Source organism: Aythya fuligula, chromosome 1 (assembly GCF_009819795.1).
Source record: "Aythya fuligula isolate bAytFul2 chromosome 1, bAytFul2.pri, whole genome shotgun sequence".
Classification (NCBI taxonomy): Eukaryota; Metazoa; Chordata; class Aves; order Anseriformes; family Anatidae; genus Aythya; species Aythya fuligula.
In genome coordinates, this window is record NC_045559.1 from 195231000 (window position 1) to 195251114 (window position 20115).

General features: G+C 47.1%; 1 protein-coding gene across 1 annotated transcript in view; it reads left to right on the forward strand.

Moving 5' to 3' along the window:
* MAML2 (mastermind like transcriptional coactivator 2) overlaps window positions 1–17995 on the forward strand; it is a 205056-nt gene extending 187061 nt beyond the window's left edge. Inside the window, exons 3-5 of the mRNA XM_032187559.1 lie at window positions 4500–4703; window positions 8472–8583; window positions 14019–17995. Coding sequence (XP_032043450.1) covers window positions 4500–4703; window positions 8472–8583; window positions 14019–14998 — 1296 coding nt within the window. The 3' untranslated portion in view covers window positions 14999–17995. The remainder of the gene's footprint in view (window positions 1–4499; window positions 4704–8471; window positions 8584–14018) is intronic.
* Window positions 17996–20115: the final 2120 nt, after the last annotated feature.

Consider the following 20115-nt stretch of genomic DNA (forward strand, 5'->3'; position numbering starts at 1 on the left):
GCCCTGAGTGTATTTGTCCTGAGAGCTCAGATGGTCCGAGGAGAAAAACACAGGAGATGGCCTCATGTGGCTGAGCCAGCTTCTTATAAACACTCCACAAAATTACTTAATGGAAATATTTTGCACTCCTCACCCAGCTGTATCTCTAGATATTGGACATAGAAAAACAGGTCTTGGGATCTTGCAATTTTCAGTTTTTTTCCAAATGCTATTTCCTCTAATTTTGGCTAACTGAGAGGCTCAAATACACGTATGACTGTGATTTTGCTAGAAACCGTAAAGCCCTCTCTGGCAGGGTATTAGATGAAATTCAACCTGTAACAATGCCTTCTGCGTGATTAACTCAAAAGGCTTTTTGGTCATTCTGTACAGCATCCTTAAAAAGCAGTTCACCAGTGCTTGGTTGTTCACACCCGCTCTGCCAGGCATCTCACTTAGGTGTGACTACAGGCATCTAAAATTAGGAGTGTCAGGGAATGTTCCTATCATCTAATTTGGGCTCCTAGCTTGGTTGTCTAAATTAGGCACCTAGAGCCTAATTATACAGCCTGGTCCCTCTCTGTAGTGAAGGGAGGGCTCTGGAAGGCATTTTGGGGGAATCTGATGGAAGTCAGAGAGCTCAGCTCAGAGGAGATGCACTTTGGTGCTGTTACGTGCCCGTATGGAAAAAGGATGAACGAGCCCGAGGTGCTCGGAGAGATACCGAACAAGCAATGAGGCAAGGCAGAATCAGGCTGGCTGCATTTCTGCCCGGTCTGTGTTATTTCCAGCCCCGATACGTAAACGAGATCCTCAGCTGTTGCAAATCGCCCCAACCTCGGGAGCTGCCTGGGGCTCTCGCAGCGTACCCTGGCGCGGGAAGCAGCCCTCTGCATTCCAGTCCCGAGTGGGAGTTATTCCTAAAAATAAGAAAACGCTCTTGCTTTTTTTTTTTTTTCTCAGTAGAGCTGAAAGAGCTCTTACTCTGCAGGCAGCCTGCCACGGCCCTGCCGCTGTTTGGTTTCCCTGTCTGAGGCCAGGACATGGTACCTGGGGTCGAGACGTCCATGGAAAGCCCAGCACTTTGCAGAAGGGTGTCTGTGTGTGCACGAGATGCAGCAGAAAAGAGATGGCTCAGAGATTTATTTTTTTTTTTTTCTGTGTAAGCGTGGTACTGCTCTGAGCTCGGCCCTGGGAGCCGCTGGAGAAGCTGAATTTTGGGCTGTGGGAAGGAGGATGCCAGCAGAAGCAGGGGAGGTGCACACCAGGGGCTCACAGAGGAACAAAAGGCAAAGGACGGGTCACTGGGTGGACACAAATTCACCCAGCTCCTCCCCTGGGAAGTGCTGGGGAAGCAGCTCTTGGTGAGGCACACAGCAGTCAGTGAGTGGGCTTCGGTGAATAATTCGGAGCCTGTCGCTTTCTTTTCTTTTAATTCCTCGTTTCTTGAATCCAGAAGGGAAAGGAAAGGAAAGGAAAGGAAAGGAAAGGAAAGGAAAGGAAAGGAAAGGAAAGGAAAGGAAAGGAAAGGAAAGGAAAGGAAAGGAAAGGAAAGGAAAGGAAAGGAAAGGAAAGGAAAGGAAAGGAAAGGAAAGGAAAGGAAAGGAAAGGGATAAATGTTTGTATAAATACAAGTCAGCTGCATCAGGGAAAGTGAGAAGCAAACCCAGTTTTCAATGTTTTGATTTACTGCTAATTTAAACATTTGAGCAAAATGTTCTTTGTGATGCTTGCAGACAAACCCCCAGTTGTGCTACCAGCTCTGCAGTGCTTTCACTGCCCCTGCTGCTCTTCCTGCTTCTCCTTGCTCCTGTACCTCGCAGTAACACCAGGGAGGGCTCTGCCTTGGCACCCCGAGCACTGCTGTGGCTGTACCCCAGCACCAGGGACGTGGGGGCAACCTCAGAGGCATGGAGCTGTAGCAGAGCAGGCTATGGTGTGGGATGGCATGGTTTGGTGAGAGCAGGGTAGCTGCAACCCCAATCTGCTTTTCCCTTGCATGGAGGGTAGCATGCTTTGTCCAGGCACAGGGGCAGAGTGCCATGTCACTGGTGGCATGTCAGGGATGCCTTCAGGTCCGTGGGGATGTGAGTGAGGGGCAGAGCAAGGTGTGGGAAGGGGGATGCTGGCACACAGCTAGCCCCCGGAGCTGTTCTGCCCTCTCCTGCCTCATCACTGCTACAGAAGAGCAGACGAGGATCACACCACAGCCTCACAGGCTCACGCTGACATTTCACAAACAGCAGAGAAAGGACTGAATGCAAAAAAAACAAACTGGCTCCAAGTTCTCGATTTATACTGTTTTCTCAGGGCCCTTTTGCCAAGCAGCCAGAGCTTTGCGCCAGTTGCTGTTAGAGAAAAGCTTTCTTTTATAGGTAGTGTGAATGGACACTGCCCAGTTTATCTGAAAACAAAGTCCCTTCCCACAGCTCACATGAGCTGGCAGGGGATGAGGGAGAGAGAGAAGGTTGGGCTCTGTTGCTGATTTTTTTTTTAGGCTGGACTACGAAGGCGCATTTGGTGGAGCCTGCATTATCTGTGCGAAAGCACAGCAGATGAAACCTATTAATGGATGTAACATGTGGCCGGGTTCAAGCTAGAGTGTCATTTGAATATAGGAGTCAAAGCCAATTTATTGTAACATATTTTTCTTTTCAAAATATTTTAAGAAAGACAAAAAAGTTTGCGCAACAACTTGGCAAGCAGGTCTGTTGAGAGGAGGTATTTTCTATCTTGCAGCTAACATAAGGGCTGAAAAATGTGGCAATGCCGAGCAGTCCTGGATTCCTTCTGGAACTGAAGGAAAGTGTGCGGGATATAATTGTGTAAGAGCCCAATAAATTTTCGAGGGTGGGTTTGTAACACTGCCTTGGGGGCTGCAGGTGGCTCCAGCAGAAAGTCATGGTTTTTATTTCGTTAAGAGACGTCGAATACTTTTATCTAGCTAGCTATGCACTCGTGCGGCCCCATCTAAAAGCCACGGAATTATTTTAAGATAGAAATAACCATAACAATCGCTGTGTTTCTTCCATGCCAGATGGTATAAAGATAAGTTGGATTAGTTTGCAGTGTGCATGTTACTGTGTGTGAGGGGGTGCGTCTGTGTGCTGAAGGCACTGAGCAAAAACTAAGGCACAGAAATGAGCTTCCCAAGGGTTTTCAGAGCGATCTGCATCGGTGCCCCGTGGTCTTTAGGGTATGGGTAGGCTGCCCGGCCAGTCCTAATTTCCTTGGGTGCCTTGGGAGGCAATGGCCTTGGAGCAGAGCTTCCCCAAGGTAGTGCCCAGATGCTGGGACCGCTCCTTGAAACTGAGCTGGGGCCTTCCAGGCAGCACCAAACTGCAGTTTTCTTCGATTCCTGAGCTCTGGGACAATTGTACTGCTGGCTGGTAGGTTGGACAGGATCCAGCAGTCGGGTTCCTACAGGGAATTGCACCAAAGCAGCCAGAAAAACAATGTTTCTCTAAACTGTCGTGATCTCCCCAATCTCTGCTATTTTCTGTGCAGCTGGGCAGCTAAGAAATATCTGACTGCTGAGTGACAGCCAACACAGGCTGAATGTTTTTATGGGCTAACACATTCTTGTGTGCGGACTGAGAAAGCTCTTTCCCACATGCGGTGAAGGTCCAAGTACCAAACCCTGGTGGAGCAAGTAGACAGAAAACATATTGTGCCAAGAGAAACCACGGGTGAAAGAAAATGAACAGCATATTGTCATCCCAGGTCTGTTTGGATCCAGGATGTTCATGGTCTGGAGTTCCCAAGTACCTTCCCCATTGCCTCCTGTGATAACTTTTTGCCATCCCTTCCTCATGAAGCTGCCCATGGGGAGGAGGAAGCAGATCTAGGTCCATAGCAAAGACTGGGGAGACCCTAATACCTTCTTTAAAGACTCGTCCAGTTACACATTTGTTTTACCAAGGAAGCTGGCAAGCTCTAAGCCCATTTATTGAACCCTGTGCTAATGGGATACAATTAGCAATCTCTCAGTGATTGCTCTCATGAGGGAGGTGAAGGGACAAATGGAAACAGCACCACTCGCCACACCGCAAAGTCACAGCTTGTGACTCCTGTGTTTTCTAACAATAGATGTCACTTCCAGCAACGAGGCTCTTCCAGCAACGAGGCTCTAAACAATCCTTGCTGCTGCTCACCAGATGGTAGGAGCCAGCAGATGCAGAGTTTGTTCCCTTGTGGTCAAACAGCCTGCCATGCGGCCCAGTGGAAGTTTCCGGAAAGGTCCCCAGGACGGCTCAGTTACTTCTGTTAGCGTTTCCCAAGCTCCTGGTACAACGCTGAGGTTTGCCACTGGAACCACCTGGCAAGTTTTCAAAGTCTTCCACGAGCGATAAAGTTACCCCATCACTTTCTTATTTTGTCGAAGCCTTTGTGTCGGTCACTTGTCCTGAGCGTCTGTGGGCTGTGTCCTGTACTTGAGCAAATTGCATAAAAAGGTTTATTTCCTTTTCTTGATGCTTGTTATTATTTTCATCCTTCACAAGCCATTTCTTCTGTTTCAGGATCAACACTCTGTGGTAGGCCAGGGATCTGGCCCCACTCCAAGCTCCAGTTCTTGCTCAAATCCAAACACTGGAAGTGGTTACATGAACTCATCCCAGCAATCAATGTTGAATCAGCAACTGATGGAAAAGAAACAGGCTCTGCAACGGCAAATGATGGAGCAAAAACAACTCCTTCTACAGCAGCAGATGTTGGCAGAAGCTGTAAGTTTTCCAATCCCTTATTTTATAGGGAAAAAAAAAAAAAAAGATTTTCATGATTTTCATGGAAACAATAGAAAAGAAAGCTAAGACAGGGAGAAGAAAGCCCACAAGACTTTGAGGTCATTTTGGCAAAGCCTAGACCTTTTAGAGTGTGCCTCATATTTTTCAGCACTTTGCTAAGCCCTTTTGAAACCTACTTGGGTTTATGTGAAACAACTCAAGTATCTGAGCTACTGTTGCTTCATTATAAGAACAGTATAAGCATATGCTAAATTCAAGGTGTATGAATATTTTCAGTTGTTTCTCAAGTAAGGTAAGCTAAGATGCACTGTGACACTGCTTTGACCACAGAAGAAAGCTGACTTACAGGCCCTGCAACCTAGGCAGCATGGTATGAAGTGCTTGTGTGTAAACAAAGATTGGGTACACTGATTTTAGTGTTCAAGACAAAATTATGTGCTTGGCTGGGATCGTCCATGAGTCTTCCTTTCTCCATTTCTCTTTATGCATTTCCAGATATTTGTAACCAGTTCTTCTCTGTCCCTCGGTATCTGAGAGAGCAATTGGGAGTTCCTAGTCATTTTCTGAGGCATGATCTTGTTGGGAAAGATAAATGCTATAACTCACTAGTTTTGTTCCACGAAAATAGCACTGCTATTGATATCACACAAACTGAGTCCGCTGAAGGTGCTTCATGACCCATCAGCAGTGCAGTGGGACCATCTGCCCAAAACAGTATCACATGCGCTGTGCACACTCATCTTCACCATTCCTCCATAGTTCTGCTTGCCAAAGCATGGAGAAGAAAAGTCCTAGAGGAGCAGAGCCTCTCACGTCCTTTGGGCAAGCAGAAAGTAACACTTGTGACCTGCTGCAGCTAGGGAAGGGCTGCAGGGAGGATGCTGGAGAAGGATGGAGGTGACACTGCCACCTACTTTGCGTCCCCCAGGCTGCAGTGGCAGCAGACCCCCAGGTTATGGCTTATGCAGGACAGCCTACAGGGTAGACCCTATCATGCTGGCCTGGTATTTTGAATCCAAACTTTCTTTTCTCTATAAAAACATAAGTTCAGAAATACTGGCATACTTAGTGAATGATGTTGAATAATTAAAGAACACAGAAATGGAAAAACATCCATGGTTTTATGTGGATGTTTTCAAAGCAGAAATGATTCAGATTTTATAGATAATATCTCGTTGTTTACAAATGTATTTCCATTCCAAAAATACAATTTAAAAAGCTCGAGTTTGAAGTTAAGGACTTTATTTGCCCTATAAAGGAAATATTTGTTGGCTTTTTAATTTATGCAGAAAAGAACTGAAGTGTCAAGTCACCTCTGTGCTGCGGTTTTCTGCAGAATTTTTGTCAGAATGAAAAAGTAATTGCTCATATAGCTATTTTAAAAAATAAGTAAAAGCTAAAAAGAAATTAAAATAGCTCTACAGAATGAGATTTTTAGATCAGTTTGCATCTGCTTTTGTGTTGTGGACATAGAAATACACACAAAGCCAAGCTGTAGTTTTTGCAGGTATCACAGGGATTTCCTGGAAGTTAACCTGCCTTTCTTCTTTGCAAGGGTTTGGGCTGGCTGCTATGTTGAAACAAGCCCTATAAATCTTAATCAGGCCACTCACTCCCAGAATGTGTTAGGGAAATGCCTAAGTACCACAAGAAAGGCTCTTCCCTCTGCTTTTTTAAGAGCCCCTGGCAAAAGAAAAAAAAAATAAATCACAAGAGAGGCCACTTGTGTGCTGTTTCGGGCACCTGGATGACTCTGATCGGCTTCAGACACTTGCCAGGCTCTTCCACATGGATGGGCTGGTTTGATGTTCAGGCAACTCCAAGTTCCCTGAGGCAAATACAGGCACGGGTTGCACCTGCTGGTGGTTCACTGGATGCCCTCGGCCTCTGCCCATGTGGAAATGTCATTTCCCTTCCTGCCCAGGCTGGGGTGCACCTGGGGGAGAGCCTTTGAGATGGCTTCCTCAACAACTTCTTCAGCCCTCCAAGCACAAAGCACAGGCCCAGTGGGCTGCAGAGAAGTGGGTGAAGCGTGACCAGTAAGCATGACACCAGGAGGCACATACACACCAGCAATGTGACAAATTCGTGACTGAGGTGGTCAGAGTCACGTTTTCCTGCCATGGTGCCTCATATTGCAAAATCATAATCCCAGAATCCCAGATTAATTCAGGTGGGAAGGGACCTCTGGGTCCATCTGGTCCAACCCCTGCTCAAGCAGGGACACCCAGAGCAGGCCGCCTGGGGCCACGGCAAGGAGATTTTGAGGGAGGGAGACCCCACAGCCTCTGGGCAGCCTGTGCCAGGGCTCCATCACCCACCCAGCACAGAAGTGGTGCCTGGTGGTCAGAGGGAGCCTCCTGTGTGCCAGTTTGTGTCCATTGCCTCTTGCCCTGGCACTGGGCACCACTGACAAGAGCCTGGCCCCATCCTCTGTGTTCCCTCCCTTCAGGTGTTCACAGACACTGATGAGATCCCCCTGAGCCTCCTCTTCTCCAGGCTGAGCAGCCCCATCTCTCTCAGCCTCTTCTCACAGAAGTGCTCCAGTGCCTTTATCATCTTGGTGGCCCTAAATCCCTGTCCCTGTTGTACTGGGGAGCCCAGAGCTACTCTGGGTGCCGCCTCACCAAGAAGTCCTTGGGCAGTAACACTGCAGACACCAAGTCACAGCGTCAGGGTCCAGGAACAGGAACGGCTTCACCTCATGCTGCTGACTCCAGTGCCCACACTTAATCACAGAACGGTTTGAGTTGGAAGGGATCATGGCTTGGGTTTCTATCTTTTCTTCACTGGACATGTGCTGCTGCAGGCCCAAAACTAAAAATGTCCCCTACTACTTGGCCTTTTCAGCTTTCTTTTCGCACTGCCCTTTCCCCAGTGTTTGTACTCCTGGTGTAAGAGGTAAGACAGTGCTGTGTACATGTATAGGGAAGCACAGGGCAGTGGTGAGTGGTATGAACAACAACCATCCCAGCACAGTCCTTGCCAAACCCTGGCCATGTCTCCTGCCAGCATCCCTGGTGAGGAAAGATATGAGGGATGACAAAGGAATGGGTTTTGTTGATTTTTGTGGCAGCTCCTCCAATGTAGGAAGAAGAAAAAGAGGGAGGGATGGGACAAAGCATGTTTAATGGCAAGCTGAAATCCCTGAAATCCTCTTTGCCAGCTGTGCACATCAGCTGGTCAGCCTGGGTGGAATGGGCTGGTGAATATTGACGCAGCCAAGGGGCAGATGTGGTCCTTGCAGGTCTGGTCCTCTCACTCTCCAGCTGCATCCCGGCTGCGTGTTTGGGTTGGACCTGGGTGTTTGCTCTGCCTCTGTGCTCTCTGTTTTTCTCTGTAAGCAAACCCAGCTGCACAGGCGGGGAGGGAGCCATGGGGAACCATCATCCCCTCTGTCTGATAAGTAAGGGGAGCAGGATGGTGCGGATGCGAGATGTGAGACTTTGTACTGCTGTGCAGACATGGCCGATGTTCTCAGAGGCTGAGCAGCTCTCAGAGATTTTAAAGAAAGCTAGAACAGGCTCAAACACAAGACAATCAGCAGAAAGATTTCCATACAGGCTTCAGTGTGTGACGGCACAGGTTTGCAGATGCCACTGAAATCCTCTCCCGTGGACCAGAGAGGATAAAGGGAAGAAACACTTCAGCTTGTACATACTGAGAAAAGAAAGAGGCAGGTAAAACACAGAGCCGGGAAAAAAATAAAGAAAAGCAAATGAATCTATTTCTACTTTCATCCTCTAGGAGAAAATCACTCCACAAGATCAGCTGAACAGACACTTGACGCGACCGCCACCGGATTATAAAGACCAAAGAAGGAACGTGGTCAATATGCAACAAGCAAACCAATATCCTGGTAAGTGCCCATCTGCTAAATGAAACTCTTTCCTTCCTTCCAGTTGCAGGACCATCCAGAAAAGCTGAGCATGTGCTGATAACAGGGGGTTGATTTTCTAGGTATCAGTGCAGTGAGTGCTGGCTGCTGCTCCCATGCTGTTTGCCTTACTGCCCCCACCACTGAGATGGATGGGCTGGAGAAGCAGCTGGTGGGTCATCAGGGCTGACACTGCACCTCTCAGGCACAGGGAAGGAGAGGGTGGTGCTCATCCCTTTAGCACTGCCTGGGGCTGATGTGCACCCAGACACTTGATATAGAGGTGTCTTTGTGAATGTGCAGCCTCGCTCCATCCAGATGTTTCACGTACATGGTACATCTTGCTTCAGAGAGTAAGATGAGGAACATGCCTCCCTTCAAATGGTAGATCACGTACAGCACGAGGACCCCTATATTGATGTTTAAGTATTTTCTGTGTCACCACCATAGGCAACCAGTGACCATCTGAACTTTTGATTCATTTTTTTTAATATGCCATGATGTGGCCTCAGTGCTGCTCTACAAGCAGCATTTCAACAGGCCAGTCAACCAGTAGGGTGAAAGCCCCTGCTTTCAGCCACAACTGCCCAGGGCAGAAAACTCCTAGCAACTCAGGACAGGGCTTTAGTTTCACCTCCTCAGCTCCTTGGAGAGCCTACTTGGACAGGACTGCATGCTTGGCTTTTCATGCTGCTCACCTTGCTGGTTAGCTGCAGGCTGCTCAGAGTGCGAAGGAAGAGTAAGGAAAAATTTCTGGAAAAAGAGAGAGGGTCTTGGGAATGCAGCAGATGGGATCAGAGGATGTTCTTTATCCTGCAAAGTGTCTGGGCATTTAAATATAAAGGGATCCTTTGCCTTCTAGTGTTGTTTGTATACAACACACTGAGGGAAAAAAAGAGGTTTTGGTTTGTTTGTTTTTCTGTAACTGTTGGCTGTGCAAATTCTGCAGGGATCTGAGCAATTCCTTCCTACCTGTCCTTTGTAGCAGAATGTTTTCACCTTGTTTTGTTTTCAGTGGGTTCCCAACTGCAGCTGGCTCCCATGCCACCCCTGCCAAAGCTGCTGGCTACGGCACCAACAGCCCGTGTATATGTGGAAGGGCTGGGCTGCTCAGGCCACATTCAGTGACTGCTGTCTGCACATCCCAGCAGTGACAAGCTTGCTGCAGTCTGGAAAGAGTTGCTTTCTGATGGGTCTGGGTGTTTCCCATCTCAGTAAACTTGCACAAGCATCACTGATGCCAGGGTAACAACCCACGGTGAGGACAATGCCACAGGGGACAGCGAGCCCCATTTGCTGGCTTCATACCTCCAGTGCTATTAAACCAAATGCCTTGACAACACTGGCAGTTTGCTGGGGAATCCTGTGATTTGACGTGTTGTTTAAAAGCTCATTCCTGGAATCGGATGATTAACTGAGATTCTTGGCTTTTGCTTAAAAAACAATACAGAGAGAAAATGGAAATGACTGCAGCCACATCTGTTAAAGGCTCCAACATAAGTAGATCTCCATTGTTATGTTGCTCTCCTTCTTCTAAATCTGATGGACTCTTTGCCAGCCTCATGGTATTTGGAGTCACATCTCTTGGGTTTGTGACATGTGGGATTGGCAGTTCTTGCCCATTCAAATCGCAACTCCCCACTGAGTATGCCCAGGCAGGAGAGCAGCTTTTTGGGCGAGCCTGGGAGAAAGGGCTGTGCTGGGAGCTCGCAGCAGAGCTACCAGACAGAGTGATTAGGAAACTCTTGCATAAGGGAGAAACAGCAGGGAATCTGTTCCCTTTTTCTGGGAATAGCTTTGCTCAGGTCGGGGAAGAAGAAAAACAAAGTTAACTAAAATACCGGAGGGGCCTGGAGACACATGGTTAAGCATTTTAGTCCTCTATGCTTTTCCCTGTAGTGCCAGGTGACAGCAATAACCCCCCGTGATGCTAGCAGGTGGATCGGACAGTGAAGGAGTTTTGCAGAATCGCCACAGCCCGGGGTGTCCAGCTGCTGTACACAGCACTGCTGGGGAAGAAACGTCTTCCCATCTGGAAGAAATCAGGATGGAAAGTATTTGTGTTAAAAATAAAAAGGATAAAAATAGGAATACAAAGAAAGAGGAAACTTCGTCTTTTGCACAACATGTACAACCCGTGTCCCAGCCACTCGTGCCCTTTAAAGTGCGTGGCATTTGCACCAGGAGTGCGATGCCAGCTCCTGGGGCTGCCCCATGGCTGGGAGAGGCACCCCGAGAGGGCTTCATCCCAGTGGCAAGTGAAGTGACCCCTCAGACGTGTTGCAGCTGTTTCAGTTCAGCTGTGGGGAGAGGACTGGATCTCCCCAGACCCTGTTCCAGATCTTTGGGAACACCACTGGTTTCTGTGCCACTCCTCCACCTCACTACCAGCCTGAGGCAGCAAAGGATGAGGGCACCGATCCCTATCACCCCTACAAAGAAGCGTGACAGCATTTCAAAGAAACAGAGCAATGTACAACCAACTAACAAAGCCAAAGATGAGGCTAATTGTGAGGTTAGCTGCTTAGCACTGATTTTCTCCATTTCCAGAGCTCAGTTCAGTCATCAGGTAGGTCCCCAGCAGCAGCCTAGGACCCAGGGGAGAATCCAATGGTGGGTTCCTCAGGGCAAATCCTGTCCCAGGGGCTGAGCAGCTCTGGGGTTGTATTTGGATTTTAGATCAGCAGGGACAATCTCAGTAGGTTATTTATAAATAAGTAGCTCCTGCTTGGAGCCAGCTTCTGAGCCTGCCTTCAGGTGAGCCTGCCTAAGGTGAGCTTCTCAGTTTAGGTAGCTATGTTTATATTGACTTGGATTAAGTAACTGTGGTTGTGAAGTCACACTCAGTGTTAATATTGAATTGGGAGCAAATTATTTTCAAGTAGTTAAAGAAACAAGGAACCTTTTGCTTCTATTACTAAACAGAAATAGCATACGTATAAAAATAATGCAAAAACGGCAGAAATATATGATAATTTTTTCTTCAGTTCCAGTCTGAGGGAACTGAACATCATTATGGTGAAATTTCAACAGGAACAGTATATTAAACAGCTGTTACTAAACATAGACTTTTTAAATATGCATGTACATGATTTGTGTTCAAGAGTTTTGAAAGAGCTGGCTGAGAGGTTCTCCAAATTCTTAATGTCACTTTCTATTTAGTCTTGAAACTCCAACGAAGAAAGCTAAAGCCACAACAAAAATTAAAAGAGTAAGTAGGTAATTGATACTGTAATGACCTAATGCAGAGCTCAGCAAAAATACTGGGGAGCTAATATAGCCTATATAATAAAGGATTTAGGAAGGGAATATAATTGATGTCAGGCCTTGTGGATTTATGTAAAAGACATCTTTTCAAAGTAGCATGTTTTTTTGTTTTTTGTTTTTTTTTTAATGAAGGCAAAACTTTGGATGATGAAGGTAATAGTTGTTTGGGTAGTGTGCTTTAAGCATCTGACTTGGTACTGTGTATTTTGATTAAAACAAAAACAAAAACAAAAACAAAAACAAAAAGAATGATACAAAATTAACATGGCACATAAGGAAATGGCTGGTAGGTCTCCAAATATCACTGCAAACAGGCTGTGTGATTACAGCCAAAAGGGCAGTCTGAGGTCATGCTGAACAAGAAAAAATGAGCTTACTTTACATCCATGTTGGAGTTGTGCAAGAGCCATTAAATACTGTGGGTAGCTGTGATGTACAGCCTTGAAATCAAATGCTGAAAACTGGCAAGTTCTGAAAAGAGCTAAGAATGAGTGAAGGACTGAGAAACATGCCACACATTGAGACTGATGTATCTGGAGAATGCTGCAGACAGCCACAGTCTTTAAGCACCTGCACAGTAAGAAGGGTTTGGTGATGGACTGAGTGATAAAAATAATCAAACAGACTAATAGGTAATTAGATTGGATGATGAAGTTGAAGTTAGTCAAATTCAGCCTGGGTTTGTGGTATAAGGAGAACTAAGGCAGTGTCCCACAAAATTGCAACTATCTGCTGTATAGAAAATAGCAAAGCTCCAGCTCTGTATGTAGTTAAACCTCCTCCGTCCCTCCTCTGGAAGAGGCTCGTGGAATTACTGAAATGTGAAGACAACTTGGTGGCAAGCCCCATTTGTCAGCTTTTCCCACACTTTGGGAACCAGCTCAGCATTTAGCTCATACAGCACCACGTAGCAAAGAATTCCTCAGCTGACCCACATGTTGTGTGAAGAATTATCTCCTTTTGTTTGCCTTGAATTTGACTTCTAGCAGCACTTCTTGTAGGATTTTGTGGTCAAGAAGGCCAGTGGCATCCTGGCTTGTACTAGGAATAGTGTAGCCAGCAGGACAAGGATGTGATTGTCCCCCTGTATTCTGCTCTGGTGAGGCCACACCTTGAGTACTGTGTTCAGTTTTGGGCCCCTCACTACAAGAAGGACATTGAGGCCCTGGAGCGTGTCCACAGCAGGGCTACGAAGCTGGTGAAGGGCCTGGAGCACAAGTCTTGTGAGGAGAGGCTGAGGGAACTGGGAGGGTTTGGTCTGGGGAAGAGAGGGCTCAGGGCAGACCTCATTGCTCTCTACAGGTACCTGAAAGGAAGCTGTGGGGAGCTGGCGGTCAGCCTCTTCTCACAGGTAACCAGTGATAGGACTAGAGGGAATGGCCTCAAGTTGAGCCAGGGGAGGTTCAGGTTGGAAATGAGGAGACATTTCTGCTCAGAAAGAGCAGTCAGGCATTCGATCGGGTTGCGCAGGGAGGTGGTGGAGTCACCGTCCCTGGGGGTGTTCAAGGAAAGGTTTTAGGTGGTGCTTGGGGACATGGTTCAGTGGGTGACATTGGTGGTAGGAGGATGGTTGGACCAGATGATTTTGAAGATCTCTTCCAACCTTAATGATTCTGTGATTCTAAAGGAATTTAAGCTGTGAAGCAGGTGGTCGTATGGAGAGGGGGATTCTCCAAAGTGACATCTAGATCCAGATCTACATCTACATCTAGAAAATGTTTGGTCTTCTTCAACCAGACCGTGAGGCCTGGGATTAATTCAGACCCTTGAAGTGCATAAGCAATCTGCCAAGATTGCACAAATGACTTACTGTAGCCTTAAAACAGATACTACATAGCTGCACATTTGCCACAGAAGTGAGCTTGTGTTGCGGTTTGGTGGCTGAAGAGAAAGGAAACCTCTCTTCTTGTGTTTTGCTGGTAGAGGAAGATCCTCCACTGGGCAGCACTGGCCACAAAACATAGATAAGTGGTACTGCTGACTCATAGTTCCAGCTTGCTGATGCACAAAATATGATGTTTATGTGCAGAAAATGCTTCAGAGCAAGGTATCTTGTTCAAGACATTCTGAATTTTTAACCTGTAGGGATTTGAATGACACCATGCATCAATGCACTGTTTGTTTTAACACTTGTGTTTTCGTCTTTCCAGGTGGCTCACCAGCTGTGAGCATGAGCTCCAGCATGTCCTTATCAAACCCAATTTCAACACATAGCATCATGCCCCAGAACTCCAGCCTCCTGTCCACCCCTGCTGGGACCCGGATGCCTTCTGTCCCTGCCGCTCGGAGTATGGGCTGCTACGGGAACCTTCCCTGCAACCAACCGAGCGCATACAACGTGACTTCAGGAATGAACCAAATGCAGCCACACAGAAACCAAAATCAAGTCCTGCCCAGTCAGAACAACCCCCTGATGTCTCGACAGCAAACCATGACGCAGGGGAACAACGTAGCTACTTTTGGGACTGGGTCGGTGGTCAACTCGCAGCAAGCGAGACCCAGTTTGAACCACGGAGCCACGGGTATCCCCGTGCAGAGACCGGCCAATGTGATGATCACAGCTACCGCCACTGCTCAGAACTGGGCCCCGCAAGAAGCTGCTGTGAAGCAGCAGGACACGCTGAAACCCGCAGGGGTCCGTTTCCCCACGGGCACTCCGTACCCCAACCAGTCTTTGCAACGCAACATGGGCAACCCCCATTTTCCTCAGCGTGCGTTGGCACCTCCTAATCAGTTAACAGCAGGAGTCCAAATGAGGCCTCCCCTAAACCAAATGCACCAGACTCTAAATGGACAATCAGCTGGTTCACTACGAGGCCTAAGCATAAGACCTAACCAGCTCAGAGGACAGACTGTGCCTACCCTGAATCAGCCAGGAACAAGCATGACACCACCATCATCTCTGCCGTCTACCAGTTTCACGTCTACCAACCAAAACTCTCGGGCTTACCAAGGAGGCGACCACGGTAATGACCTAGCGTTTGACTTTCTGAACCAGCAGGGTGACAGTATAGGGCCTGCGCTCAACAGTGACTCAGACTTTATAGATTCTTTACTGAAAACGGAACCTGGTAACGATGACTGGATGAAAGACATCAACCTTGATGAAATTTTGGGGAACCACTCGTAAGTGACAGTACTGAGGGTGAAACCGATGAAGAAGCAGTAAGGACATTAGCTTTTTCTTTAGATGCCAACAATCTGCTTTATTAATTTACACTCCAGTAACTGGGCTGTCCTTTAAAATACCACATAGGGCGATTGCCCTGGTTGAAGAGTTGCTCAAGAAACAACACTGATGTCTCCCCCGATCAAATGATAATGTAAGTGATATTCACGCCTGCCACAAAGGAGTGAGAACACGTGAAGGGTCTGTTCCCCATGCTGGTGCCCAGTGCATGGTAAACACATCAGCTCATCTCGTGGGTGCTGTGTGGCAAAATGTGTTTAACTTCCTGCAAATGCAAGCCCCAGACAGTGGTATGGGCTGTGAGACATCATTTTTGTGGGTGCAAGTAACAGCCCAAGTGGTCCAGAGCTCTTCAGTCACTGTCTTCACAGCCCTTAACTGCCCTGGGACTCCTCAGCCCTGACAGGATCAGGCCCCGTGTAAATCTCATTGTGTTGCAAAAAACTGTTTACTTCTACGTAATACAAACCCACATTTGTGTTTCCAATTTTTTTGTTTTAAACCCTCTGTGTTTTGTACCACATGAAATGGTAAGTGGTCCTGTCCAAGGAGAGAAGGAAGCCGATCGTGTGACAGACATCAGGGCGTAACTCGGTGTGCTCTAGTTTTTGTTGTCTGCCTTTCTCCAGCACTTGCAGCCGGTACCAGAGGAGGCTGCCCTCCTGTCAGCAGCACAACCACGTGTGGCATTGAGGGAAAAATGAGAAGAACGATGCCAAAGCTCAGAAGCCTTGCTTTGCCACCTTGCCCTACCCCAGGAATACTAGTGACTTAATGGACAAATTAAACGAGAAAGGTGCTTGTGATTTGACCCTCAGAGGCTACTTTCCCGGTCCAGCTTAGAGGAGGGCAAATACACACTGCTAAGCCACAGCAGCTATCCTCATTTTCATCTTAACCCATGGCATGTGTCAGGTAGCTCAGCCCAGTCCTCTTCTATTAGAAAGGCTCATCCCTGCAGAAATGCCAGTCCTGCTGTCTGGGGAGAGGCTCACATCTTGATTGCACAGCATTTTGGCTTCATCCCACTTTCTGTAGCTCTCCTTTTTTACATGGGGGGAGTTGAAAAGGGTCCACCAGTGGCCCAGGTCACCACAGTCTCCTTGAGCACAGCATGCGTATGACACCCCTCACACACGTGCGACACATCAGCTGTAACCACCGGGGTTACTTGTGGTATCCACTCAGCCTCATCCATGCTTGTAAATGAAACTGTTTGGGTGATATATTTCTGTCAGTCATCTGTTCTGGATTTTGGGATGGCCCAGTTAGCGTTGCGTTGAGCGATTTCTATGCGTTAGGGAGTTAACCTGGGCCATGGAGATTTTGCAGCCACTTTGCCTTGGAAGCTAACAGAGCAGAGTAGTAAGGATATGGGTTGTTACACACCACTTGACCTCACTGCTAGACAATATTCCTGACTGTGTTAGATTTTCTTCTACAGGCTTGTTAGCAAGGACATCAGAAGGAGGTCCTATGTCACTATAATACAGCTCCACCGTGAGTCTGACAGGAGAATTCATAGATGGGAACAGATCTTGCAATCCAAATGAAAATGCAGTTCTTTAAAATGATGTGGTGAGACGTGTTTCACAGCCTCCTCTGGATTAGCTAAAACTAGATGTGGCAAAGGAAGACAATGCCTACGTTTACATGCCGCAGCGCCAAGAGGCAGCGCTCTGCCCCATGCAAGTGCTTTATTCGTCCTTGTTAGTGGCAGAGGGATGAGAAGACTATCTGACAGTAGCCTCTGCACTTAACTGACCTAGTTCTCAAGAGAGGTTTTAATAAGGCTTTTCTAGTCATTTTGCTTTGCCATTTCACGTGGGCACAATTTTTTTGTGATGCTTCAAGAAGCACAGTCACACGCACAAGCGCCAGCACCTCTGGGAAAGGTGTAACATGGGCATTTAGTTAGACTTACCGGTTGAGGTGGGCTGGTCCGTGATGCTGCTCATTCCCAGACATGTTGTTCACAAGAAGGATGAGAAACCATGCTGAAGAGTCCCTTCTGCCCCAGCTAGTGATGGTTGCACAACCCTGCATTGCACAATGGCTCAGCTGCCCAGAAAGCTGCCTTTTCTCCCCAGTTTTCACTGGAGCGTGTGCAGCCCCTTTGATATGCCAGTACAAATTTTTCCAACTCTTCAAGCAGCTTTTCAGCTCAGGCCACTGGCGACCCACGTCAGTTTGGGATGATACAGATGCAGTCTAACAAATGTGTCCTCTATAAATTTGTGCAAAACTAGGCTTGAAATAATAGCTACAGGAGTTTAACGTGGAAGGAAGATCAGCTCATCTGTCTTGTGCACAGGCACACCACCCCATGAGCTGTGACTGCCGAATTTCTCGTACGAACAGACAACTGCAATGCTACTAAGGCTGAGGCTGAGTTATTCTCATCATGAGCACTGAGCACGGTAGGCTGGTAATGTCAGCTACTCTCACATGCCATCGAGAAAACCACCACTGGTTTCTCTACTAAGACCAGATTGTTTTCCAGATCCTCAAATTATGTAAAATAAATTGTTCAGACGAGGTCCCAAGCCTTCAAGCTGTTGTCCAGTGCTGGATTCAATGCTGAGCTTTGTCCTGTTGGCCTTACCCTACAGTGGAGAAGGCACTGGGCTGTCAGGGCCATGCCCAGGATCACAATGTCATTCTGTCTTATTAAACTTAACAAGGTAGAGGCCATTTGCAGTCCTATAAAGATGCCTGATACATTTCAAACGTGAGCTTTTGAAAGACACTTGGAACCAAAACTTGAATCCGGTATCATTTCTTCAGAACACCCATGTCTGAACAGAGTTAGCGTCCTTGTTTCTCTTTCTTTGCAATGGCTAAGTGCACTACCCTTATAGTCTATTTTTCATCATCAGCCGGGCACTCTTCGCAGTATTGGGTTGTAAATATAAAGAATTATTTGTTTTGTAAACTTTTGTAAAAAAAAAAAACAAAAACGAAAACAAAAACAAAAAGTAATAATATTTTGGTAGGAATAATAAAATCATATTATTTGGGTTATATTTATACATATGTGAAATAAATATACTATCAAAAGTTGTATTTTATACAAAAAGTCAATGGTTACCTTTTGTATTCTATATACAAAGTTTTGTATGATACGATTGTTTATTTTTATCTGCAGACTTCAACTTTGGATTTTGGGGGAGGGCAGAATGGGATCATGGTGAAATAGCTGGGCCTGACCCCAAGCTCACTGAAACCAATGGAGTCTTTCCATTGCCTTCACAGGGCTTTGAATCAAGCCTTTAAATCAACTTCAGATATATTTGAAATCTGAAGCTCTCTGGAAACCTCAACATGAAAACATTCCAGGTTTCAAATTTTTTTCCCTGAAAAAGGCTTTTATTATTATTATTGTTGATGTTGTTGTTGTAACTCTCGGGAGGCAGGTGGGACCTATGTAACTGTCATGTCCTTGTTGCATGTATGTCTGCTTTATATTTTCCCCATATTATAAACCAGTGTTCGCTATACAGACTGAAAAGAGAAGTTGCTGTACAGAAATGTTTGTGTTTATGCATTTTTACATGTGGCTGTATATACCTCCTAGTACTATGCAGTGACACTTATTTGACTCCATTTATTTTTCACCTAAACATGAATAGTATGTTTTTCAGTAGCTATCAAAACTCTGCCAAGTAAATCAATCAAAATTATCCCAAGTGTCTCTTTTCTTAATGTGAATTTTAAAATTGATGTCTGTTTAGTCAACTGCTTGTTCGCCTGGGTAAATTAAAATTACAGTGCTATTTTAGGAGGGGGTGAGGAAAATGTGCATCTGGCAGCTTCTGGGAGTTCTCCCTGCCTCTTAGCAAGAGAGCTGGGATTTTTTTCTACTGCCTGGAGCCCTGGTTTCCTTACCAGCACGGGTTAACAAACAACACATGGGTGTTTTTGCTCCTGGAGTATCGGTTGGTGTAGTCTTGCAGCACAGCAGTTTGCATATATGCTCCGAAAGCCCTGCAGTAGCAACGAGCTTGCAAGTATCTATCGACCCAGACCATTCACGTGTGACATGATCCAACATTTTAATTGCTGTCTTCAAGCCGTTAACCGAGGATGTGAAACCTAGCTTGTGCATCACCTGAGACACACTGCAAAACAGCCCTGAGGAAGGGATTTCTCATCCGTCCAGAGGCTTTCCTCACTAACTGGGCTCCATCTCCAAGCGGCTGGAGGTGAGGCAAGAGGCTGCTGGGGAGGGATGCTGGCATTTCCCTTGTACCCTGTCCCGCATCTCCTGTGGCTCTCTCCTTGCTTCAACAGCTCCAGTGCAGGTGGCAGACAGCGAGCAGGGAGCCTGGGCTTGCACCCAGAGTGGGAAATAGGGCATGGTCCTGCTCATCTGAGAGAAGCCTGAAATGGGTCGGGAGACATAACCTAAAGGTGCCTCTTGGTCTACCCCAGCTGTAAAGGCAGCCAGACAACTACTTCAGACACCTACCCTGGAGCCACATCTGCTTGGATGAAGCCTCCCTGGAGAAAGTTGCAGGGGCAGGACAGACGGAGGGCAGCAGCATCCTATTTACATGGCTTGGTGCAGGGTGGTTCCTGCCAGCACTCTGGGGATGCTGACAGGGAGGAGAGCACCAGCACCTCGTCCCTTGTGCCCTGCCCTGAATAAGGACAGGGATGGTGGGGTGGGGAAGCCTCAGGCAGGGCAGCTGCTTGGCTGAAAAAGCTATTTCTACATTACTAAGCTAAAAAACATCCAGGGGGCCATCCCAAGCCCTGGAGCACGGTTGTCTGTGCAACCAGCCTCTGAGGGTCCCCAGCAGTGCCAAGGTGCAATGATCCAAGCAGGTCCCACGTCCACCACCAGGAACCATTCCCCCTGTGGATGCAGCCTCCCTCCTCTGAGAGATAAGAGGGTGTGATAACATGGTCACGAGACACCCTGTGCTCTGTAGTTGCAATGCTAGAGAATGTCCCCAGACAGATTTTATAAGCCTGGGCAGATGTGGCCACACGGAGGGGCTGGGGGACAGGGATGGCAGTGAACATTTTCCCTGCCTGGCCATTTACACGAC